Genomic DNA, 26,224 nt, shown 5'->3' with positions numbered 1-26,224 from the left:
TGGTGATTTAGCCCCAAAAATAACATCCTAAGTTCATGGCCCCCAAAAATAACTCATAAAGCTCCAAGGGTTAAGGTCTTTGGACCTCTTTGAGTCCAGATCCAAAGCATAAACTCAAGAGGGGACCAATTGATCCGCATATCCATCCTCTAAAGGGGATTAGAAAACCCTAACTCTAAGAATCATCACCAATCTGAAGAAGGTCCGAATAAATACCTCAAGATGAAGTCTATGAACTCTGAAATCACCAGAATCGCACCTCCTTCAGCCTCCTCTTGCCTTGGTCACCTCCTTCTTGCAATTACACCAACAAAATGATCAAGAATGGCCTCTCTTTCCTCACAAACGCTCTAGATCTCTTAGGGTTTCTATCTGGGGTTTGGTAGCCGCAAATGACGGCCCTAAGGGCCTTTAAATACGTCCCAAACCCAGGAAATTAGGGTTTCATTAAACAGCATGGACTCGTCGAGTCCACTCATGAACTCGTCGAGTCTAGTTGTGAACCCGGATACAAATCCGCGACCATACTCGGCGTGTCTGAACACTAACTCGCCGAGTCCCCTCCCAAACTCCAGAAATAAAGGAATAAATAATATACCTTGGAATCCAGGAGTTTTTATATGAAAACTCAGAGAAAGGCAGATACATGTCCCAACTTCCTCCGAAGTCTAATACACATGCCCGAAGCATGTCCTCGAGTGTCTAGATAGTCTGCTCACTCTGACTGTCGGTCTGAGGGTGATAAGCAGTGCTGAAATCCAATCTCGTACCCAACTCCTCATGAAACTTCTTCCAGAACCTGGAAGTATAACTTACATCTCGTTCTGACACAATCGAAATCGGCACCCCATGCCGAGACACCACCTCCCTCACATATATTTCTGCCAACTTCTCTGTGGAAGAACTCTCACTGATAGCGAGGAAGTGATAACTTTTCCTCAGTCGATCCACGATCACCCAAATTGCAACTTGCCATGCGGATGCTGGTGCTCGGCCTTAACCTGACGCCAGGTCAAGCACCTCTCTACAACCCACGCAACATCTCTCTTCATACAAGGCTACCAATAGTCCCTCGTCAGATCCAAATACATTTTAATGACCGCGGGATGGATCGAGAATCTCGATTTATGCGCCTCCTCCATCAAAACACTGCGTGCCCCGCCAATAAACGGCACCCAAATCTGACCATGAAAAGTCATAAGCCCTCAAATATCAGTCACAAACTCAGATACCTGCCCAATCACTCGCTCCTTCTTGCGGTTCTCCGGTCTCACAGCCTCTGCCTGAGCCTCACGAATGCTATCTGACACCGGAATCTTCACGGTCATTCTCTTACACATAACTCGTATAGGAACATTCTCTGCTCTCCAACTCAGGGCATCGGCCACCACATTCTCCTTGCCCGGGTGGTACAAGATCTCACAATCATAATCCTTCACCACATCCAGCCATCTCCTCTGCCGAATATTCAGGTTAGGCTGATCCATCAAATACTTCAAACTCTTGTGGTCTGTATAAATGGTACACCGAACCCCGTGCAAATAGTGGCGCCAAATTTTGAGGGTGAACACTACTGCTCCCAGCTCCAGATCGTGAGTGGGATACCTAGCCTCATGAGGCTTCAGTTGCCTCGACGCATACGCTATCACATGCCCCCTATGCATAAGCACTGCACCCAACCCTGATATCGATGCATCGCAGTATACCACAAAATCCTCAACTCCCTCTGGAAGGGATAACATAAGGGCTTCGCACAACTTCCGGCGAAGAGTCTCAAATGAGGTTTACTGCTCCGGACCCCATGAAAAAGAAACACCCTTCCGGGTCAACCTAGTGAGTGGCACTGCAATCTTGGAGAAATCCTGAATGAATCTCCGATAATAACCAGCCAACCCCAAAAAACTGCTGATCTTCATGGCGGACTTCGGCACTTCCTAACTCATCACCACCTCAATCTTGACCGGGTCGACCAATATCCCATTTTGATTAATAAGATGCCCCAAGAATTGGACCTCTCGTAACCAAAAATAACACTTGGAGAATTTGGCATAAAGCCTCTTCGACCTCAATACCCGAGGATCTCCCTCAAATGCTCCTCATGTAGTTCTTGGGATCTAGACTACACTAGAATATCATCAATAAACACGATTACCGATCGATCCAACATCGGCCGGCCATACTCTGTTCATGAGATCCATGAACACTACTAGTGCATTGGGGAGCCCAAAAGCATCACCACAAACTCATAGTGCCCATATCGCGTCCTAAACACTGTCTTCTGGATATCCTCATCACACACCCTCATCTGGTGATATCCAGACCTCAAGTCTATCTTGGTAAACCAAGATGCCCCCTGAAGCTGATCGAACAAATCATCAATCCTCGTTAGCGGATAACAGTTCTTGACCGTTAACTTGTTCAACTCCCGATAGTCAATGCACATCCGGTATGAACCATCCTTTTTGTTGACAAAAAGGATCGGCGCTACCCAAGGCGAGCTGCTTGGTCGAATAAACCCTTTCCCCAAAAGCTCCTGAAGCTATGAGGATAACTCCTGCATCTCTGGAGGTGCAAGGCGATTAGACGCCTTAGCGATAGGCGCTGCCCCTGGAACCAAATCAATGCGAAACTCCACCTGCCTCTCGGGAGGTACACCCGATAACTCCTAGGGAAATACATACGGGAACTTACGCACTATCGGAACATCATCAACTGAACTCGGCCTTCCTGCGGCCTCCCGAGTATCCATCATATAAGCTACGAACCCCTTGCAGCCCTGCTGCAAACTCTGCCTCCCTCTAGCAGCCGAACAAAATGTTGATCCACTTCGAGTTGCCTCGCCATAGACTGTCAACACTCCCCCGCTAGGATCTCGAATCATCACCATTTTTTGCTCACAGTCTATCACAGCCCCAAATCGGCTCAACCAATCTATGCCCATGATGAGACATACGTCCCCCATCGCAATTCGGACCAGATCTATCGGAAACCCAACGCCGAAAATCTCAAGTACACACCCTCGAATCACGTCCGTGGGATACACTGCTCGCTCGTTAGTTATAGAAACTTGTAGAGGTCGACTCATCGCCTCTCGCTGGATACTGATGTCTACTGAATGCTAATGAAACAAATGACCGACTCGCACCCGAGTCAAACAACACCAATGCAGGTACAGAATTCACAAGGAAAGTACCTACGCATATCATAATATAAACACAAGATCTCATCATAAATAAATAGTAACAGAATACATACTAGCCATGACGTTGGGCGCTGTGCGGACTTTCTCTGCTGTCAACTGGAAGGCTCTCCCACGAGCCTTCGGTGCCTCGGCCTTCCCTGGCCGAACCTCAGTAGCGCGCATGGTGGCCTGGGCAGATCCCTATTGTGCTCCCTGTGCTGTCCCCCGCAGCTGCGGACAGTCGGCCTTCCAATGGCCCGTCTAGTTGCAATAAAAGGAAACCATGAATCCCTTGGGTCAGTCCTTGTCTATATGCCCCTCCTTGCCACATTTGTAGCAAGCACCAGACTGACAAAATCCATCATGTCCCTTGCCGCACTTTCCACAAGTGCGGCCCTTCTCGCTTCTTGATCTCGAATCGGCGGGCTTTGCCTGCTTGGCCGCCGGCTGAGACTGTGCCTGCCGCCTATCCAACCCCTGAGACTCGGCCTCCTCCCTGGCCTGAGTCTCCAACTCAATCTCCCACTTTCGGGCATTTACCTGAAGCTCAGCAAATGTCCGGTATGTGGAGCTTGATACGAACTCCCGAATGTCCTTCCTCAGAATGGTCAGATACCGGCTCATGCACGCCTGCTCAGATGACACGTGCTCAGGGCAGAACATCGCCCTCTCATGAAACTTCCTGGTGATCATAGTCACTGACTCAGTACCCTGCTTGAGGGTCAAGAACTCTTGGGCCAACCGTTCCCTTTCCACCGGGGAAGGTACTCGTATCTAAACATAGTTGTGAACCTCTCCCAGGTCACCGCTGAGATCTCTGTAGAATTGAGATGCGTCGTCACAAATTTCCACCAGTCCTTCGCTCCTAAGCGAAGCTGGTTCAGTGTGAACCGAACCCTCAAATGCTCTGGACACAAACATGTGTAGAAGCATCCCTCGATATCGGATATCCATCTCATCGCAGCAATCGGATCCTACCTCCCATCAAACTCTGGTGGCTTCGTGTTGCTGAACTCCTAATACAGCAACGAGTCACCCCCGGTGGCCTGGCAGCAGCGACAGCTGCGGAGGCCGCGGCAACAACAGCGTCAGTAAGAGCGGCGTACCGCTCATCAAAAGTCTCAATCAACATGGTCTTGATAGACCCGAACATCTCTGGTATCTCAACTCGGATGGCCGCAGCCACCTCATCATGAATCCTCTAGCGGAGCTCCTCATCACTTACACCCCCCTCGCTAGTCCCTGATCTATGGCGTATCCCAACCATGTTGCCTCTGAAATACAACATAAAAAATCAGAGACTCGCTCGAGTATACTTGCACTCGATAACTCAACCCTACTTGCTTCTAGTACCCTAAGGATTCTTGCTTGGAATGCACACTGATATGGTGCCTTCGGTAGCACGGGCCCAATACTATTGCCCACACCACATAAACATTCACCCCAAGTCCTCCTCCTAGGATCCCAGCTCACATTTACTCTACATCTCGCTATCATAGGCTACCCTTCGGTAAGCCTCTCATAAGCTCCTCACTGCTACCTACTCGCTCTCAAGCACCTCTTAGCAGCATAAATCTCCTAGGTTAAGGCATCACAAATCAGGCCACTCTGGTCCTAACATGAATACCTAGCCTACTCTAGCATGCATAACATACCATATCACATCTCATAACACATAATGTAAGGGTATTTTGGGAAATCATCGTTCGGGCGCTAGATGATCGTACACACTGCTTCTTTCTGCTTTCCTTAAATTCTTTTACTTTTTGGAAAAAATGTTTCTTTTTTTGAAAATGTTTCTCAAATTCTGAATCCATCAAACCAAGACTCTGATACCAACTTGTAACACCATGAAATTTGAAAACAATTTTTCATTTTTAAAACATACATTTACTCATTAAATAATGTCAAAACATAATGTATCAAATGTTATCATCACGAACATATCCCAGAATCTCAAAACATAATGTAACATCCCGAAATATCAAGAGTAGAGTTAAAGGGCTAAAAGAGTAAATTGGGAAAGAGCGACTTGGCGAGTCCATGGGTGGACTCGGCGAGTAGAGTCGCGACTTGGTCGCGTGTTAAGTAGCCGACTCGGCGAGTCAGTAAGATGGACTAGGTGAGTAGGCGCTGAATGGAGAAAACCCTAAATCCGGAGGTTGAGCCCTATATAAAGAACATTATGTTTCCACCCCAGCCTCCTTATCATCCCTTGAGTTCCATAAACCCTAATTTCGTGGAGAGACCCCATTATTGAGCAAATTGGAGCTTGGAGAGGTGGTTGTTGAAGAGATCTTGAAGAGGAAGAGGCTTGGATCAAAGGGCTTTTCAAGGATTCGGGTTAATCTTCTCTTGGGCTTCCTTTTTGAGGTATCATTCCATTGTTGAGCTATTATTGTCTAGATTCTTCATTTTGGGGGTGTTAGGAATCATATCTTTTGGAGTTTTGGAGTTTAAAGGTTAGATCTGAGGTTGCTACCTTAGATCTGGAGTGGAGAAGGGTTGGAATGCCTGAAAGTCCCTGTCTTGAGTGTTGAGTGAAGCTATCATCTCCCAAACCCTATCCCTAATGTGCAAAATGCATAGATCTCTTTGGATTCACGTAAAGTTTGCCACTTTATGTGATGGATGGGTTGTAGGAGGCTAGATCTATGTTTTGGATCAATTCCATGTCCTGGAATGCTTCTGTATGGATTCAGACCGGTGGTACTCGGCGAGTCACATGGGTGGACTCGACGAGTTTCTTGAAGATGAGTTGGGACTCAACGAGTTGGAAGAACAACTCGGTGAGTAGGTTGAAGATAGCCTTAGACTCGACGAGTCTGTTCTTGGACTCAGCGAGTCTTGTCGAAGAGTCCTAATATTTTCTGGTTGAGTCGAGAATCGGCGAGTCAAGGGATGACTCGGTGAGTTGTGGGCGAGTGGACTCAGAGTTGTTGGACTCGACGAGTCTTAGGGTGACTCGGTGAGTTAGGTCGCGGATTGAGGGAAGTTCTGAGTACGGGGACTCGGCGAGTCATCGGGTTGACTCGGCGAGCAGAGTCAGTCAGGGGTTGACTTTGACCATGTCCAAAGGTTGACCAGTTGTCTTCCAGGGGTATTTTGGTAATTAAGGGTATTTATTGAGTTTAGTATTTTGGTGTTCAGTGGAGGAGTTCGTGTCGGAGTTTGGAGCACCAGGATCTTATCCTTTCAGCCGACAAATTCGAGGTGAGTTATCCTCATTATATCAACATGGTCTAAGGCACCAAGGCCGGCCCTTATCGGATTGAGATCCGGGTAGTTGTTGTTATGTTATTTCTTTGATATGTTTGCATCCTGAGAGCTAGGATGGTATACGTTAGAGACCTGATTGAGATCGATATCTTGAGAGATAAGGAGATGCTATGCTAGTGACCTGATAGGTCAGTATCCTTGTTAGGATGATATGTTATGTGATCCGTTTGATCTGCTTGTTGATTGTGAATTGCTATATGATTGTATGTATATGTGCACATGGTTGTTTGGATTGGAGTTAGGTTAAGGCGGGTCCTGCTTTGTGCTGTAGGCCATGATACCCAGGGCGGACTGGTTGTTCCGAAGGCCCAGCGAGCGGTCCGGATAGGCTGTAGGCCCAAGAGGGCGGACCAGACATGCCGAGGCTCGGAGAGTGGACCAGGCCGACTGTAGACTCAGAGAGTGGACCAGGTGGATTGAAGGCCCGGCGCGGGCGGACCAATCACACTGCAGACTCGATGTATGTGGTTAGATTCGGAGAGTGGACCAGGTGGATTCAAGGCCCAGTGCGGGCGGACCAATCACACTGTAGACTTGAGGTTTATGGCTAGACTCAGAGAGGGGACCAGGTAGACTATAGGCCGGTGCGGCGGACCAGTCACACAGTAGACCCGAAGTGCATGGTTGTTCTGTGATTGGATATGTTATGGCATGATATGTGTGTATGGTATAAGTGGTTGGTATTTTAGGGATATATCTCACTAAGCTTTCGGGCTTACAGTTGTGGTTTTATGTTTTTCAGGTTCTTCAAGAGACCGTGGCAAGGCGAAGGCGTGATCATACCGCTCCTTATGATTTTGTAGTAATGTGATTCTGGGAATACGCTGAATGTTTTGTATTGAAAACCTTTTTGTAATGATTTAATGGAATCGAGTTGTTTTTGAAAAATTTAAAATTGGTTGTATTTTTCGGTCGTTACAAGTTGGTATCAGAGCTTTGGTTTGAGTGAATTGGAGAAACACTCGTGTGACTCCAGTCTCAAATTGAGGAGAGTTTTCAAAAGAGAGTTTAAAATGGTTTTCAAAATGAGTAAAGGAGGACGCGGAGGTACGATCAGCCGGAGCCAGTAAGTAACCCCAAAATACCATGCATGATATTTGTTTTTGAGCTTTGATAGAACAGCATGCTAGTGTTAGGCTAGGGATCTTCAGGATTTCATGATAATGTTGCCTAAATTGTGATGCCTGTAGCCTAGGGTTTCCTTATGGAAGATTTTCAGTGTTCCTCTAGTGGTGGGGGTTGAGAGTTGTTATGCATGTTTCTCTAGGGTGTGGTGGTAGTACTTCATACAAATATGGGTAGGTGTGGAAGGTAGTATGGGCCCGTACTATTGAAAGCACAGGACCCATACGCGTATCAGGGAAACCTTGACCTCTAGGGTTGGGTTGAGAGAGTTGGATCCCAAGATAGTAGGAAGAGTCTGAGATTTTGTGTGGTGTTTTTCAGTATGGAGATTCTCTGGCATGATGAGAGTGGATCCGGATCAGGATCGGGAGCAGGGGAGGGAGTTCCGGGCGGGTCGGTACCGCCCGAGGTTATCGGTCAGATGAGCACGTGCGAGTTGGATGCGAGGATTCGTGAGATCCTGCGTGATGAGATTACTGATTTGTTCCGGGCTGAGTTGCCGGAGCTGTTTGGGTCGATCAAGACCGCCATGATTGAGTATTTGATGAGCGCTATGCAGCTCTCACAGAGACGGCTTTCGCGGCGGCTATAATGGTTGTAGCTGCGGCAGGGGGAGGAGCTGGTCGGGGCTTTCAGTATAGGGACTTCGATAATACGAAGCCTCCCACCTTTGATGGAGTTCAGGACCCGATTCTTGCTATGAGATGGTTATCGGACGTGGAGGGGTGTTGCTTCATGTGTTCATGCCCTGCTGATCAGAGGGTGAGGTGTGCTCTGAACCTGTTGAGGCTTGGGGCGAAGGATTGGTGGAGATTGACCACGGGGTCATATTCGGATGCGCAGAGGGCTGCGGTTTCATGGGATCAGTTCAGGTAGATGTTCAGCACTCGTTATGTTCCGCAAGTTGAGAGGGAGAGATTGGCTCAGGAGTTCCTTGAGCTGAAGCAGGATTCGGAGTCGGTGACTGAGATCACCAGGATGTTCACTGAGAGGGCGATGTTCTGCCCAAAGTTTGCTTCGGAGCAGGCTCAGATGTCTCGATATCTGAGCATGCTCAATAGGGACATCAGACAGTTTGTGTCTACGCAGAGGTGCGAGACCTTGTTGGAATTGCAGGAGGCCGCTAGGCGGCATGAGTTAGAGATTGAGTTGCAGTTGCGTGAGCTGAGGCAGGCTCCGGTGCAGTCGCAGCCAGCGCCGAAATGGTCCAAGACCATTGATGTTAGAGTAGGGGATCTGAGCAGCCACACTTGTGGGAAGTGTGGGAGGGGTCACACCAGAGTTTGTAGGTCCGGTGGTGCATGCCGCAAGTGCGGAAAGGAGGGGCACTATGCGAGGGATTGTCGGCAGCCAGCGTCGGTTCGGGATTTGAGGATTTGTTATCATTGTCATCAGGTTGGACATTTGAGGGTCAACTGTCCACAACTTGCTGCAGGACCGGTGCAGGCTCCAGCACCAGCCACTTTGAGGATCACGGGTGGAGGTCAGGGTTGAGCGGAGCCCCCAAGGGCTCAGGGTCGTGCTTTCCAGCTTTCAGCAAAGGAGGTCAGAGCAGTGCCGGATGCAGCTGTGGGTATGTTTCTTTCTTGATATCTTGTTATCTTGTGATTATTGTGGTATATTGTTTCTGTGCTGGTATTTTTGTGTGGTTTTCGACGCGGTATTCGTCGTTTTTGAGGGTTTTGGGTTAGTTATGGGTTATTGTTTTCGGAATTTCATTAGTTATCATCCATGAGGGTTATTAGTGGAAACCTGGCATTGGGTTGAAGGCCAGGTAGCATCTGCTTTTTGAGGAATGGTTAGATGCAGGTTGAATTTCTTTCGAGCGGGTTATCAATGTTGATGTGGGATCTTGTTTAGGTTGTTTATGCTTGTGGGAATCAGTCCGCGTGTAAGTGTTGGTTTTGTGGAGAGTTGTTCTAGGAGGTCGGTGATGGCGACCGGTGGTTGTTAATCAGTGCTACAAGTGGGGGAGAATTGGAGATTTCTTCGGGAGATCGATGAGTATTTGAGGGTGCTTAGATGTTGGGATTTAGCAGTGTTTCGTCAGTCCATAGTGTAGGCTGGTAGGAGCAAGTGTGGGGCATGCGGGGCGGAATACAGACCTAGGGCATTCGATTGTGGAGGGCCTGGGAGCAGGCCGGGATCGAGCATGTGCGTTTGAGACAGAGTTCGGAACCCTTAAAGGGCTAGAACAGTATGCATGGGAGGATTTCCCGAAGAGATAGCTCGGAATGATGAATGCTAGTTGAGCGGTCCGGATAGACTGAAAGCCAGTGGGCGTACCAGTCAAGCCGAAGGCTCGAGTCGGAAAACGGTCCAGCCAGGCTGAAGGCCCGGATGGGCGGTCTAGATTGGCTGAAGGTTCTGAGATTGGTCCAGATTGGCTGAAGGCCTGGTGAGGCAGTCCAGTCATGCTGAAGACTCTGCAGGTATTGTTGGATCAGTTCGATGATATGTATTGTGTATGTTGCAGTGTGATTGCATTAGCAGGTCTGGCCCCGGGTAGTAATCTTGATTAGTTGAGATAGTGCATGGGCTTGAGAGTCCCTATGACTAGAGTCAGAGCATGTGAGTTGCTTGGATAGCGATTATGCTATAAAGGGGTGGTGCAGTGTTGGGTGAGCACCGTGGCACTTGTCGTGGCGACAAGGCGGCCAAGTGGATTTCCTTGGTAAGGAAAGAGAGAGAGGAGTGTAGCTCTGAGAGGAAGAGTAAATTCACGGAAGTGAAAGCGACAGTGTAGAGTTGCGATCGGAGAGGTCCGACGGTGGTCTTTGAGCAGCGTGATTGCGGTGGTGGTATGGGATGACATCATGATGGGATATCTGCTGAGGACGCGGAAGGGATTCTGCTGGTGTAGAGCCAAGAGTCTCAGGATGGATGCAGGGATGGAGTCTGGGACTCCCAGCTTGATTCTGATCAAGGAGTTGTGTATGTATTAGTGGTTCATCCTAGGGGATGTTTGAGGATATCATCAGTGTATCGGGTTTTCCCAACCTGAGGGTGCTAGAGCTACTTCAGTATGTGTATGTGATTGCAAGAGGAGAACTCGTGGTAGTTGCTCGGAGATCGAAGAATCGGTCTTTCCATGAGCATGGAATGGATAGAGTGGGATTCGGATCGGGGATCCGATGGTTCATGGTTTTCTAGCTCATATGGGTCGAGTGATGGTTGTGATTTGGTGCAGTGATGCATCTTGGGTAATTCTCGATTGTTGAGTGTGATTATCAGAGGGTACAGCCGGTGCCCGGTTTGAGACGGTGGTCAGGACACCGCAAGGAAAGAGGAAATGAGTTCGAGTTTCGATGGTTATGCCTTGAGGAACCTGGTCTGGTTAGGTCCAGGTGGCGCGTCGTGGGGGTATTTTGGAGTTGAGTTGCCGTAGGCTTCGAGGACGAAGCCTAATTTAAGTGGGGGAGAATTGTAACATCCTGAAATATCAAGAGTAGAGTTGAAGGGCTAAAATAGTAAATTGGGAAAGAGCGATTCGGCGAGTCCATGGGTGGACTCGGCGAGTAGAGTCGCGACTTGGTCGCGTGTTAAGTAGTTGACTCGGCGAGTCAGTAAGATGGACTCGGCGAGTAGGCGCTGAATGGAGAAAACCCTAAATCCATAGGTTGAGCCCTATATAAAGAACATTATGTTTCCTCCCCAACCTCCTTATCATCGCTTGAGTTCCAGAAACCCTAATTTCGTGGAGAGACCCCATTGTTGAGCAAATTGGAGCTTGGAGAGGTGGTTGTTGAAGAGATCTTGAAGAGGAAGAGGCTTGGATCAAAGGACTTTGCAAGGATTCGGGTTAATCTTCTCTTGGGCTTCCTTTTTGAGGTATCATTCCATTGTTGAGCTATTATTGTCTAGATTCATCATTTTGGGGGTGTTAGGAATCATATCTTTTGGGGTTTTCGAGTTTAAAGGTTAGATCTGAGGTTGCTACCTCAGATCTGGAGTGGAGAAGGGTTGGAATGCCTGAAAGTCCTTGTGTTGAGTGTTGAGTGAAGCTATCATGTCCCAAACGCTAGCCCTAATGTGAAAAATGAATAGATCTCTTTGGATTCACGTAAAGTTTGCCACTTTATGTGATGGATGGGTTGTAGGAGGCTAGATCTATGTTTTGGATCAATTGCATGTCCTGGAATGCTTCTGTATGGATTCAGACCGGTGGTACTCGGCGAGTCACATGGGTGCACTCGACGAGTTTCTTGAACATGAGCTGGGACTCGACGAGTTGGAAGAACAACTCGACGAGTAGGTTAAAGATAGCCTTAGACTCGATGAGTCTGTTCTTGCACTCGGCGAGTCTTGTCGAAGAGTCCCAATATTTTCTGGTTGAGTCGAGAATCGGCGAGTCAAGGGATGACTCGGTGAGTTGTGGGCGAGTGGACTCAGAGTTGTTGGACTCGATGAGTATCGGGGTGACTCGGCGAGTTAGGTCGCAGATTGAGGGAAGTTCTGAGTATGGGGACTCGGCGAGTCATCGTGTTGACTCGGCGAGTAGAGTCAGTTAGGGTTGACTTTGACCTTCTCCAAAGGTTGACCAGTTGTCTTCCAGGGGTATTTTGGTATTTAAGGGTATTTATTGAGTTGAGTATTTTGGTGTTCAGTGGAGGAGTTCATGTCGGAGTTTGGAGCAGCGGGATCTTATCCTTTCAGCCGACAGATTCGAGGTGAGTTATCCTCACTATATCAACAGGGTCTAAGGCACCAAGCCCGACCCTTATCGGATTGAGATCCAGGTAGTTGTTGTTATGTTATTGCTTTGATATGTTTGCATCCTGAGAGCTAGGATGGTATACGTTAGAGACCTGATTGAGATCGGTATCTTAAGAGATAGGGAGATGCTATGCTAGTGACCTGATAGGTCGGTATCCTGGTTAGGATGATATGTTATGTGATCTGTTTGATCTGCTTGTTGACTGTGAATTTCTATATGATTGTATGTATATGTGCACATGGTTGTTTGGATTGGAGTTGGGTTGAGGCGGGTCCTGCTTTATGCTGTAGGCCAAGATACCCAGGGCGGACCGGTTGTTCCAAAGGCCCAGCGAGCGGTCCGGATAGGCTGTAGGCCCCAAGAGGGCGGACCAGACGTGCCGAGGCTCGGAGAGTGGACCAGGCCGACTGAAGGCCCAGTGTGGGCGGACCAGTCATACCGTAGACTCAGAGAGTGGACCAGGTGGATTGAAGGTCCGGCGCGGGTGGACCAATCACACTGAAGACTCGATGTATGTGGTTAGATTCGGAGAGTGGACCAAGTGGATTGAAGGCCCGGTGCGGGCGGACCATTCACACTGTAGACTCGAGGCTAATGGCTAGACTCAGAGAGTGGACCAGGTGGACTGTAGGCCGGTGCGGCGGACCAGTCACACAGTAGAACCGAAGTGCATGGCTGTTCTGTGATCGGATATGTTATGGCATGTTATGCGTGTATGGTATAAGTGGTTGGTATTTTGGGGATATCTCACTAAGCTATCGGGCTTACAGTTGTGGTTTTATGTTTTTCAGGTTCTTCAGGAGACCGTGGCAAGGCGAAGGCATGATTGTACCGCTCCTCATGATTTTGTAGTAATGTGATTCTGGGAATACGCTAAATGTTTTGTATTGAAAACCTTTTTGTAATGATTTAATGGAATGGAGTTGTTTTGGAAAAATTTAAAATTGGTTGTATTTTTCGGTCGTTACACATAAACTCCATGAGTGTGTACGAATCACGTCGGCGACTTCCCGCGTTCATCACTGGGACCTGAAACACATAACACAACAACTGTAAGCATAAATGCTTAGTCAGTTCCCCAAAATACCACATACAACACATACGCCTTTCCAGGCCATAGTTCTATGGGATCTTTCGATCCAGCTGTCTCAGGGTATTTCCATCCCATGACACTATTGACCTTCCGGTCCATATCATTGTCCTCATGTCATAACATATAACATATACAACATACATCACATTTACATCGTACACATAAGACCTTCCAGTCACACATAATCACCCCATCGGGTAAGGCACAGTGAGAAGACTCACCTCAATGAAGTCGAATAACTCTCATGCTCAACGTCCCGACCTAGCCTCCGCCTATTATTCAAATAACATTCCTAATCAATACTCTCCCATGATCTCATCTCTACAGATCAGGTAGAAGGCCATTCTACCCTTCCCTAAACTCTCCTGACCCAATCTTGACCAGAACCCTAAAGTCAAAGAAAGTCAACTGTGAACTTTGACCCGACTCGTCGAGTGCACAAAGGTGACTCGGCGAGACCACGCAGGTCCTTCGAATCTTTTTAGACTCTCTTGGCTCGTCGAGTCTTTCTTCCACTCGGCAAGTTACACCTGTCACAAATCGAGGGGCAACGCCGACTCGTCTTGTTGAGTCCGCTCATGGACTCGGCGAGTTCGTTCCCTGCTCATACTCAAATGACCTTCTGAGGTCAGATCTGTTCCTCTAATCCATAGATCTAATCTCCCAGAGCTCAATAATCACGTAAATGTTCGAACTTGATGCTCATGCAACGTCCAAATGACACTACTTGATGATTTAGCCCCAAATACAACATCCAAAGTCCATTTCTTCCATAACTCCTTATAAAGCAAGATTGAATAAGTTCTCTGGACCACTATGGATCCAGATTTGATCTCTAAACATGATAAAGCACCATATTCCCAACAAATCAACCCAATAAAGGGTATAGAAAACCCTGGATCCATGGATTCTTTAACAAAACAGAAAAAGGATCGATATGTTACCTCAAGGATGATGTCCTTTGCTTGAAATCCACAAATAAGCAACCTCCTTGGCCTCCTCTAAGCTGGAATCAACTTCTGCTTGCAAAACAAGCCCACAAAGGTCCAATAATGGCTTCATCTCTCTCACAAACGTTGAAGCAATATAAGGGTTTCTCTCAATGGTCTGGTAGCCGCAAATGGTGGCTATAAGGGTCCTTAAATAGGCCCCAAACCTGAGAACTAAGGTTTAATTAATCAGCATGGACTCGCCGAGTCCACGTATGGACTCGCCGAGTCCTCCATTAAATCAGATCAACATATGCGCGATCCCACTCGGCGAGTCTGAGCACCTACTCGTTGAGTCCCTCTCTAATATTCAATAAAATACTTAAAATGAGATACTTGGGAATTCGGATGTTATATTGCTGTAGGACAATATTATTATTATTATTATCCATACATGCTTCTTACACCCTTGTTCTCGTACAGACGACATGGCAGGATTTCATCTACCAAGAGACCCATACTTTCCCAATCAGGGAAATGCCGACTGGATTGAAGAAGAGCCCAAATAACTTATTGAAGAGGATACCGACGAAGAACCCGAAGAGGATCCCGAGGAGGAACCAGAGGAAGAAGAAGAAGAGGAAGAAGAAGAAGTAGAGGAAGATGTCGAGGTAGACATGGATGAAGATTGAAGTGAAGAAGAACCAGAGGTCATCAATCCTCCCTATATAGCCAGAGTCCCCGCCAACCGATATGACTACTTTGGACCCATACCTCGATGGGCGACCAGGATTGAAGGATAGGGTCGCCGTCAACGACAACGATCACCATACGGAGGTCAACGAGGTTTCTATGACCTCAACCACGGAGGACCAGACGATAGAGCTCTCCTAGTCATGACTCAACAGATGGCGATCATGGATGACCGCGGTAGGATGACGATCGATCGAGTCCGGGAGTTGAGTGCCATCATAGAGTCTACCACTGCTTGCACCAGAGACCTAGAGCGGGACTCCCACTATAGAGATCAACTCATTCAGGACCTTCTCCCTGCTCGAGCAGACGCAAAGGGAGTATCAGTATAGGTATTTGGCTCTCGAAGAAAGGATGATCGCAACCGAACGGAGGTTAGCAGAACTACAAGGCGCATCTACATCATCCCAAGCTCCACCGGGAAAGGATCGTCATAAGTAGGATTCATTACTACTCACACATCTTCGTAGTGTAGGTTTACGAGTATGCATTGGTGCTACTTCTTTGTATGTAGGTTGACCCTGCGATTAAGTGATTACACTATTCAAAGGGCTTCTGTGCTGCCAAAAATTATCTCCTACATCGATGTAATGTGGACCCCTATGAGGTCAAATTTTCCCCAAAACAATATGTACTAAAAGTTTATCAATGAATTTTGCATGCATTTCACTTCATTGGATGTTGACATTAGATTTAACTATGTGGAATTACAAACAAATTTCAACTGATAACTCTAAGATTTATAAGGTGTGGCTCGCCGTTATGTGTGATTAAGAAATAACTAGCCTAGAAATGGTGATCCCGCCTTAGGACCTGTTCCTTCTTTGGTTGTGGACTTAGGGCAGAATCATTAGGATCAACAGCTGGTTAAAATTTTAAATTGCACATAACTGGGGCACATCGGGTTACTCTTAAGAGTGGGTCAGACACGGAACCGAACACATGACTCCGTTTGAGTCACCACTATTTAATTCATAAATTTAATTGCATAAACTATTTTTTCTATGAATTACATGCTAATGCAATAAAGTCGGGATATAATATGAATGAGATAAAACAAGTAACACTCGACTCGTTGTTACTAATGAAGTCTTACCGACTTGTCATTTTAAAACTTATGACAGAACTATGCCGCCAAGGAAAAGACCAAGACCTTCCAGCTGCGCAGCACCACCTCCTCCGCCACCGCCTCCACAATTAGATCCTGCAATGTTCCAGGCTGCCGTAGTAGCAGCTGTGGCAGCAGCTATGTCGCAAATCGGAACTAATGGAAATGGTGGATCTGGATCTGGTGCTACACCCTCTAACCAGGGTGACAGTTCGGGGCGCACAAAGGAATGCACCTACAAGTACTTCACTAATGGCAAACCCAATACGTTCAATGGGAGCGGGGGCATCATCACACTGATGCAATGGTTCGAAAGGACCGAAGCAGTCTTCGAAATCTATGCTTGTCCTGAGACAAGCAAGGTCAAGTATGCGACATTAACTTTCACCGGTAGGGCTCTTACTTGGTGTAATGACCGAGTTAAGTCGCCTACTCTAGTAGTGGCTAACTCCATAAGCTGGGAAGACTTGAAATCGTTGATGCTAAAGGAGTATTGCCCGAGGGGTGAAATACAAAAACTCGAAGAAGAACTCTGGAACCTCAGAATGTCGGGCACAGATCTTGACACTTATACTGCCCGATTTAATGACCTAGCACTCCTCTGTCCAACAATGGTCACTCTAGAAGAGAAGAAGGTGGAACGATACCTCTGGGGGCTATCATCCCAGATTCAGGATACTGTACTGGCCTTGAAACCTGCTACCTTTGAAATTTCCAAGGAATTGGCACAACAACTTATCGATCACAGGGCCAGTCGTGGTACCATGAGCGCCACCACCGACCAAGCAAAAGGAGGGAACAACACGAGGATGTTCTGGAACAATAAAAAGAAGCAACCGGCACAGGACCCTGCCAAGAAGCAATAGACTATTGATGTCCGTGCTGCCACTACTGCTACCACTCCAGCACCACCGAAACAATATGCTAGAAATCTCCCTAAGTTCAACCAGTGCAACTTGCACCATACTGGTGCTTGTCGGGAAATGCACTGCAAAAACTGCGAAAGGAAGGGGCATACCGCTTGTTTCTGTAAAGCGCTAGCACGACTGATCAACCAAGTTGCCATTGCAAAGGCAAGCGAAACCTGCTATGGATGTGGTGAAGCAGGACACTTCAGGAGAAACTGCCCCAAAGCACAAGCCCCTGATGCTGATGGTGTAGGGAGAGTCCTGGCAATAGGACGTGGGGAAGCAGTCAAGGATCCTACAGTGGTTACTGGTACGTTCCTCCTCAATAACTCTTATGCATGCGTACTTTTCAATTTCGGGGAAGAAAGGAGTTTCGTGAGCCACCAATTCAAACATTTACTTAAACGAAATCCCCAGTCATTAAAAGATTCATACGTCGTAGAAATGGCAAACGGAAAGGTTTAGCGCACTAATGATATTTACATAGGGTGTACCCTCACTCTAGATAACCATTCGTTCAAAATCGATCTAATGTTGGTCACAATAAAAATTTTCGACATCATCATTGGTATGGATTGGTTAAGTCCAAATCGTGCCGACATTTTATGTTACAAAAGGGTCGTCCGCCTTAATCTGCCAAATGGTGAAACCCTTCTCGTCTACGACGATAAACCCAGTACAAATGTACAAATCATTTCTTGCGTCAAGGCTCAAAAGTATCTCCGAAAGGAATACCATGCCTTCATAGTCCACGTCATAGATAAGAAACAAGGGGTGAAGGATATCAAAGACATTCCTGAAGTGTGCAACTTCCCTGACATATTCCCAGAGGATCGGCTCGGTGCACCACTCGCACGACAAGTTGAATTCAGAATCGACTTGGTTCCTGGAGCTACCCCCGTAGCCAAAGCTCCATATCGCCTAGCACCGTCAGAAATGCAAGATTTGTCCAGTCAATTGAATGAACTGTTAAGCAAAGGGTTCATCAGACCGAGCTTTTCTCCTTGGGGAGCACCAGTCCTGTTTGTAAAGAAGAAGGACGGATCGTTTCGCATGTGCATCGACTATCGGGAGTTAAAAAAACTTACTGTCAAGAATCGATATCCCCTACCCCGAATCGACGACCTCTTTGACCAACTACAAGGAGCGAGTTACTTTTCAAAGATCGATTTGAGGTCGAGTTACCATCAACTGTGAGTTCAAGAGGATGATATTCCTAAGAAAGCTTTCAGAACGCTCTACGCCCATTACAAATTTGTAGTGATGCCCTTTGGACTAACCAATGCACCTACGGTGTTCATGGATCTAATGAACCGAAGGTATCGACCCTTTTTAAAAAAAATTTGTAATCGTATTCATTGACGATATCTTGGTTTATTCGCGAAGCAAACAAGAGCACAACTGTAACACTAGTCAAAATAGGTCAATAGCAATCACATGTGATTTTACCAATCGTGTAATGCGATTTTGTTAAACTAGTAATGTAGTAAAGTCACTATGTATTTCATGATAATTCTAATATAAATATGAACTTTCATACATACTTTATGGTATAAATCAAAGTATACGTCCATACGATTCCAAAAATATAGAGAACATCTAAATCTGACTTTACATGAAGAAGTTATGATAAACCGAACACTATGAAATCTCTATAACATAACGAATTTAAAATAGCCTTAGAATTAGCTATTGGATTCTAAAATAGAGTTTTAGTGCTCGTAAATACCTACGCATGGATATAAAGAACGTCAAAAAAGGATTTTGTATGCAAAAGTTACGACCTTCCGAAGTTACAGATGTCTGAGAGCATGACACATGTCAGAAACCCTAATCTGACTGGACTCACGACATGAGCCTAAAAACTCACGACGTGAGGAGTCAAACTGCCACATTTTAAAGCTCTAAGTCTACGGAACGATAACCCAAAAGCTCACAATGTGAGTAAGGTTTTCTCACGACGTGAGGACGCTGCAAGACACTATTCGAGGCTAGAAAACACGCGTTAAAGCTACGAGATGACTCTTGCCATAGCTCATGACGTGAATCTATCATTCTCACGTCATGAGAAGCCAAAAATCATCCTATAAATAGCAAGTCCAGCCTCCTTTCTCCTTACACCATTCTCTCTCTCTCTCTCTCTCTCTCTCTCTCTCTCTCTCTCTCTCGCTTGCTGAAGCCGTTTTGCTTCCCGAGCCCAGACGACCTCGTACTGCTGACCGTTTCTACTAAGATTACATAAAATCATGCTGATAAGGTGAGTTTCACAGCCCCACTTTCTAATAGTTTTGGGGGAAACGCATGATAAATATTATATAAACGTTATTATTATGTCTATATGATAGTATATCAGTATCAACGTAGATAGTTATAATAACCGGGATATAGTTGTTCTAAATATCATATTGTGAATATATACAACTGTTATCAACTTCTTAGCATTTTATTGTTATAGTAGTATACTAATGTAGATCTTGAGCTATACTTAGGATTATATATATATATATATATATATATATATATATATATATATATATATATATATATATATATATATATATATATATATATATATATGTTGTCTGCAATATCATTCCAGAGTTATACTCGGAAGTTCTATATGTTAATTGATAAGTATTTTGTTATTGTTGGTTTAATATCAAGATAAAACTAGGTATGTTATATGTTGCTATTATTGATTTTATGTCAAGATAATGTTTTAATTCTAGTTATAGTTGTTGTACTACCTAAGTATTATAAATATTAGGAGTAATGTTAAAAGCATAGTCTAATAACTTAGGGTTTTAGACACGAATATGATTTTACTACTAGAACTAACGGAACTCGACAAGTCTACATGAGCTATTGTATTTATGAACTAAGACTGGAAATCTTAGGGAAAATCCTTTGACCTGTTACCGTTAATCCCGTGTGAGCGAGGAAGTCGTGTATGAATAAGATACGGGTTGACATCCCCACTCGTGGTTGCTAGCTACAACAAAACCATGTGCGAGTGACGAACTGTCCTTTTGTTTGTTTATTGTTCCAACGTTGATGAAGTGTGCGGAACTTATCTCAAGATGCGAAACTTGTAGCCTCAAGCAGAGGTTTGAAACTAGACATATAGCCGCGGTTACGGACTCATGGTAGCAATTTGTTAGAAATATCATACATTGTCATTTTACAAGTATTAATGTTAAGTATAAGTTTCCAAAACACTTATACTCTAGGTACAAGAAACTGGTAGGTATACTACATGTATATTAAGTAGATAATTATACCTAACATACATACTCGAATAAAATTGAACTAGATTTATACGTAGCGGTTTTACTCGTATAGAATTGAAATAAGATTTATACGTAGCAACTTTCGTTTGTATGGAATTACAAACACTTATATTCATAGTATATGTCACACCCCCAAACCAAGGATGGCGGAAACGTCCGGGGGTGAAGGACTTCATGTACAGTATCACAACAACGAGTATAATAGTGCTCAAAGTAAATACAACCATCATAAATATAATTGAAAAAGTTACACCAAAGTATATGTTTACATGATTCGAATCAATTACATTATGATACAAAATGAACTGTTTGACGATTTATCGTCCCATCCTCAAAACGTTGTTGATTTCCTGTTTTCACTGAATTCCTGAGAATACAAGTAGTTTTGAAAAGTGTCAACACAAAGGTTGGTGAGTTCATAAGCTTTTGACAGTACGAGTTTGAAAATCGATCTTTGTAAAGAGATGTATGTTACCAAGAAAAATCCAATATTTTCCTTATAAAAGCTATGTGGACCTAAATGCCAGGTCCGAAAATGAACAAGTATTTGTCATACTTAAGGATATAAATGTGGTTTTAAATTGGCGTAAAACCCTTTCTGATTTGAGAAAAATTCCGAAATGGATGATGTGTAGTCTTAAATACCAAGACTGAAAATATACCATAATATCTGTAATTATTGATATAAAAAGTGATTTTAAATCGACATAAAACCCCTTTTGATTTATGACAATCCCTTTAAACTTAATGTTGTTAAATCCCTATGTGAGCCGCTATAATCATACTAATGACTGAATAAACCTGCCACGACGTTTCTCAGGCGTCGCGAAACTGAAATGACACTTGTCACCTCAGACCTGCCGGTCTAGCTGTTGCAAGCAGCTCTGGTGTGGGGTGTCTAACCCAATATAGATCTATACACAATTATCACGTTCTCCCTCCAGGAGACTCTGATTATAACTATCAGGAATTTAGATTCCGCACTCGGACGTACGGAAGAGATTGTCACACAATTTAGGTTAACAAGTTTACGTGTGGTGTGCATGGGTGTAAAACCTTTTTCTGTGGGAATAAAACCTTCCGAAATGTGTTTGTTGTGTTAATGGAAACATAAACCCTAACTATTATAGTTTATCCCAAAACGATTGTAATGTATAAGAACTCTTTTATGAAAACGCATTTGTGTTATGAATCCATAAACTATGCTTATTATAGCTTAATATACGTGTTCTAAATGAATGAATAATTTTATCATGAATGACTAAGTTTCAGTTTATGATGATAAACTAACAAGGAAACACATTCAATATTTAGAACTTATTGTTATAGACTTTGCTCAACATAATACAAAGTGTTACGAAATTTATATGTTGTTAACTAAATTTAACCTTCCTGCGCTGTTTTAGAAAAGTCATAGAAAAATCATACGAAGTCAAAAACTAAATCCGTAAATTCTTAGAGTTCCCAAAATGTGTCTAGTTTACTCATAATTTTTATCACGATTTTTAATGACCTCCAACTTGGGTGAAATAGTCCATAATCACAGACTGGTCCGGATTGGTGTTTGAAATGATAGGCAGTTTTGTAAAAATCACCATAAACTGTAGCAAAATCGTATGGAGATGTGCAAGTAGTCATTTTAAAGCTAATAACTTTAAATACTTACACCTAAAACAGATTTTCAAACAAAAATGTTTAAGTTGTCCAAAACAGTCCGTGAATGGAGTCCAACTTTTCTGATGAAAGCTGTTAGAAATTTTAGTTATGTTCTTGGTGTTGTTACTTGTATTCCCCCCCCCCCCCCCCCTAAAAACTTGAGAAAAAATGAAAATGTAGGGAAATGAACTCACCTTGAGTGGTTTCAGAAGATGAGTGTTGGAGATGAGAAGTGTTCAACTCAAGAACACTTGAAGATTGCTTGAAGATTCAAGAATCTAGCACAATTTATGATGGAAATTTGAGTAAGAATCAATGATTTGAGTACAAGGAAATGTATTAATCATGAGAAAGGTGATAAATCTTACCACAAATGAGAGAAAACTTGATGATCAGCCCTTGAATCTAGAATTTGAGGGAAAGAATTTGAGAGAAAAGTGGGTTTGATCTTTGGTAGAAATGAGAGAAGTGAGTGAGAATGAAGATTTAGAGAGGGGATTTCCCAACTCCTTTGGACGTGAGTTGCTGGAAAATGAGTGGGGTAGTACCATGAGGTGACTAGGAGTGGTGGGGAGTACAATAGCTGGTCAAGGAATGGGTATGGGGTGGTGGTTTGTGCCAAATATTATGGCAAGATTCACACTCCACCTCAAGATCTTACTTAAAAGATTTTATTCTCAAATAAATATTTTCAAGAAAATATGCCCAAATTATGATTATTTAGGGTCTTATATGTTAAAATATTATTTCTAGAGAAAATCCCGCGTTAAAATAATTTAAAACGGGCTTAAAGCGTTAAAAGTGTTGAAAACCGGGTGAAAATAGGTGAAATCTGAAGTTAGGACCGGAGTCTCGGTCATCAGCAGCGAAAACCGGAGTGGCTTAGTCGCTTGGGGAGGATCTGAAGGGAAGGGACTGCGGTCCAAAGTGAAGCTCGTTGCGGGGGGCTCAGTTCCGGATTCGTTGCTGCGGCTCGCTGGCTGCGGTCGGCTTGTTGCGGCTCGCTGACTGCGGTCAGCTTGTTGCGGCTGCACCCTGGGGCTTCGGTCCTAGCTACTTCCGGTCTAAGAGGGTCTGACTCTAAGAGGCTTCGGCCCTATAGAGGGGATTTCGGGTCTTTTTGGGGTTTTTCTCCATTCTAACTCCATTTTAAGCGGTTTTTTACCAGGTTAAGTGTCGGGACGCCCCAAAAGCGTATAAAAAGTTTGAGAGAGATTCGTAGAGAGATTTTGGAGAGATTTTACAATCTTGAAGAGATTTCTCATACAAAGAGAGATTTGGGAGAGATTTCACATTCTTGGAGAGATTTCTCATACAAAGAGAGATTTGGGAGAGATTTCATGTATGGAGAGAGATTTGGGAGATATTTCACATATGGAGAGAGATTTGAGTGAGATTCCGCATTTTTGGAGAGATTTCTCATACAAAGAGAGATTTGGGAGATGTTTCACATATGGAGAGAGATTTGGGAGAGATTCCACATTTTTGGAGAGATTTCTCATATAAAGAGAGATTTGGGAGAGATTTCACATTCTTGGAGAGATTTTAGATAAAGAGAGATAGCGTGAAAACGTTTGAGGGAGGTTTCGTGTGTGACATTTGTAAGTGTTTGGCTCCGCAACGCACGGTCCGTAAGCCCCATTAAGCCATGTTTAAGGATCTTACACACTCCCAATGAGTATGCAACATTGTTTTATTAGTTTGGTTCGTTACTTACCACGGTTTTAGGATGAGGAAATCTAGATGTAGGAACTTTTCAATTTATGATCTCTCATTAGAATAGCGAGTTGTAAAGTAATTACCTAACGTAAGCCCTAGAACCCACGGGCTAATTGAGTCGATCGGTTTGACTTGTTGACTTTAGTTGACTTTGACTTGACCAGAAATTGACGGTTGTCACATCATCCCCCCGTTAGAGGGAATTTCGTCCCGAAATTTGAATTTAGGCAAGGAGTAGGCATGACTAATCGAGCCAAGTAGTGGGGATACTTCCTAATTGATTGATTCTCGAGCTCCCAAGTGACTCTAGGTCGTTGGTTAGTATTCCAGTGAACCTTCACTAATGGGAAGCTGCGTTGCTTTGTTCGCTTGACGTCTCGGTCCTTGGTCACTATGGTTCTTCCACAAAGGTGAGGCTCTTGTGGAACTCTATCTCGTCGAGGGGGATTACAAGAGTCTCGTTGGATAGATACTTCTGCAAGTTCGAGGCGTGTCCGGTAGAATGTACTTTATCAAGCTCGCGGAAGTAGGTTGAAGTAGCGCGTTACAGGGCAGATTCTGACAAGGATCTCGAAGGGCCTAACTATCCTGGGTTTTAGCTTTCCATGCTTTCCGAAGCGTACTAAGCATTCCCAGAGTGAGGCTTCCAGAGGAATTTGGTCTTTTATTCTGAGGTTCTAAAGTTTTCTCCCAGAGTGATACCACCTCCTTCTTGCTTCTCTTCCCATAAAAGGGTTGCTCCCTTCAGGGTCAAAGTCGTAAGGGGGTTCCGTAATTTGCAAGAAGTTCTAAAGGCACTAAGACTGTAGGTCAGCGAGGCCTAAAATTTCGGCGTCTTCCCATCGATGCCTTTGGTGCTGACAATTTCTCAACGGTTTTAATTAATGGAAAGGGTCCTCATGAATTTCCACATCAATAATAGTGTGTATTAGAAATTTGACTCTTCAATTTCAAAACTCGTATCTAGAGAACTTCAGGTAAGGCTTCTCTGATCTAATTGTTCCTACGGTTTGTTGTTGCTGTTCTTTTTGGTTTTCTTCTTACTATTAGGGTAGATAAGCAAGTCATTTTCAAGGATAATGACGAACTGGTCCCAGTAAGAATGGTGCACTCTATTCATTAAGTTCATGAAGACTGCGAGCGGGTTGGTTCTATCTGAGGGGTATCTCTACGGACTTGCAGCGCCCGCATCAAATTTGGAGGATTGTCCTCGGACATCCTTCTCCAATACTCGCGACTGGTGATATTCGAATCTCTGGTCCAATTCCTGAAGGGTACCTCATTCCTTGCGGTTGGTCGGCCTATTTGTCTATGCGAGGCAGATAGTAATGGCTTCTACTCGAGATATTGTCGGGCCTCTAAAGTAGATGGATCTACGAGTAATTTGTCTTTCTGTTTGAAGAATAAGACCGGATCTCTCCAGGGTGAGAAGCTTGGTTCTTCAACTTCATTGTTGAGTAGTTCGACAGGTTTGACCTGGCAGTTCTTGTGGCTCGGTAGGAAGTAGGTGGCTCTGGTTTACGCGACTAGGCCTTTTCGGATGGTAGGACATTCACTTGTCCTCCTGGGAAACCTTGGCCCGAAGTTCATGGCAGGACTCGTACCTGGTCCATCTATCATTAACTTGCGCATATAGGTCGTATGTGCTTAAGATTGGCAAGAACGTTGGATGGGTGACTCTGCCCCAAGTCCACAACCAGACATGGAACAGGAAATAGGGCGGAAGCACACATCCAATGCCCGTAGAATCTTAATTATACATTATCCTCGCATATACACGTAGTAGTGGTAGACTAACCGTATCCGTCCCAAGCTTCTGTGCTTGAACCTTGTCTGTTGTATGCGTGACATTCCCGAAAGGTCTCCTGGAAATACTTGTGATAAGGTTTCGGGAAGTATAACACTCCTCTGGTGCGTGTTTTGGGGGTTTCACATCGAGAGATGACCCAGAGGTCCATGCTGGATGTTTATGAGAGACGAAGGTTTTGACATTCGGTGGGTTAGGAGAAGGGTCCTTTCGTAGTCATTAAATCGGGAAGATGAGGACTATACCAATCGAAATTGATTGGTGACAACAATATGTTTTTAGGTATAACATGTGTTAATTTGTATTCATATGAAGTGCTCTTTAGAGTGGTAAGGTATCTTGTGTTTCTTTTCAGTGGGTTCCGTTTGTTCGTTATTATTATTACTGTAGATGATTCATACCACAGTGTCTAGCACTGGTAGTAGGTGTGTTTCGATAGCCAGTAATGATACTTGATATCATGATCCCTGACAGGTCTCCCTACGATCAAGTGGTATATGAACGTTGTATGTAAGTTGATGTTGGTGAAATCGTTGAGTGGGTGGCCCCACTCAATTCCTACTACTACACATGGATTAGAAGTCTGGGTGGAATTATTTGTTTCAAGACTTCAGTATTTTGATCATAATTAACCCAGATGTATGTACAAAGTCATCACA

The 26,224-nt window shown here is 44.6% G+C and overlaps 1 protein-coding gene across 1 annotated transcript; it reads left to right on the top strand.

Annotated features, from left to right (window-relative positions):
* Positions 1-16,205: 16,205 nt before the first annotated feature.
* On the top strand, positions 16,206-17,051 carry LOC111879939 (uncharacterized). The gene is made up of 2 exons (XM_023876365.2): positions 16,206-16,689; positions 16,780-17,051. Exons 1-2 carry the CDS (start codon positions 16,206-16,208, stop codon positions 17,049-17,051), a joined length of 756 nt encoding a protein of 251 aa, XP_023732133.1.
* Positions 17,052-26,224: the final 9,173 nt, after the last annotated feature.

The sequence above is a fragment of the Lactuca sativa genome, chromosome 1 (assembly GCF_002870075.4).
Source record: "Lactuca sativa cultivar Salinas chromosome 1, Lsat_Salinas_v11, whole genome shotgun sequence".
Classification (NCBI taxonomy): Eukaryota; Viridiplantae; Streptophyta; class Magnoliopsida; order Asterales; family Asteraceae; genus Lactuca; species Lactuca sativa.
The sequence above is the reverse complement of the archived record's forward strand: the minus strand, read 5'-3'. Positions and strand labels throughout refer to the sequence as shown.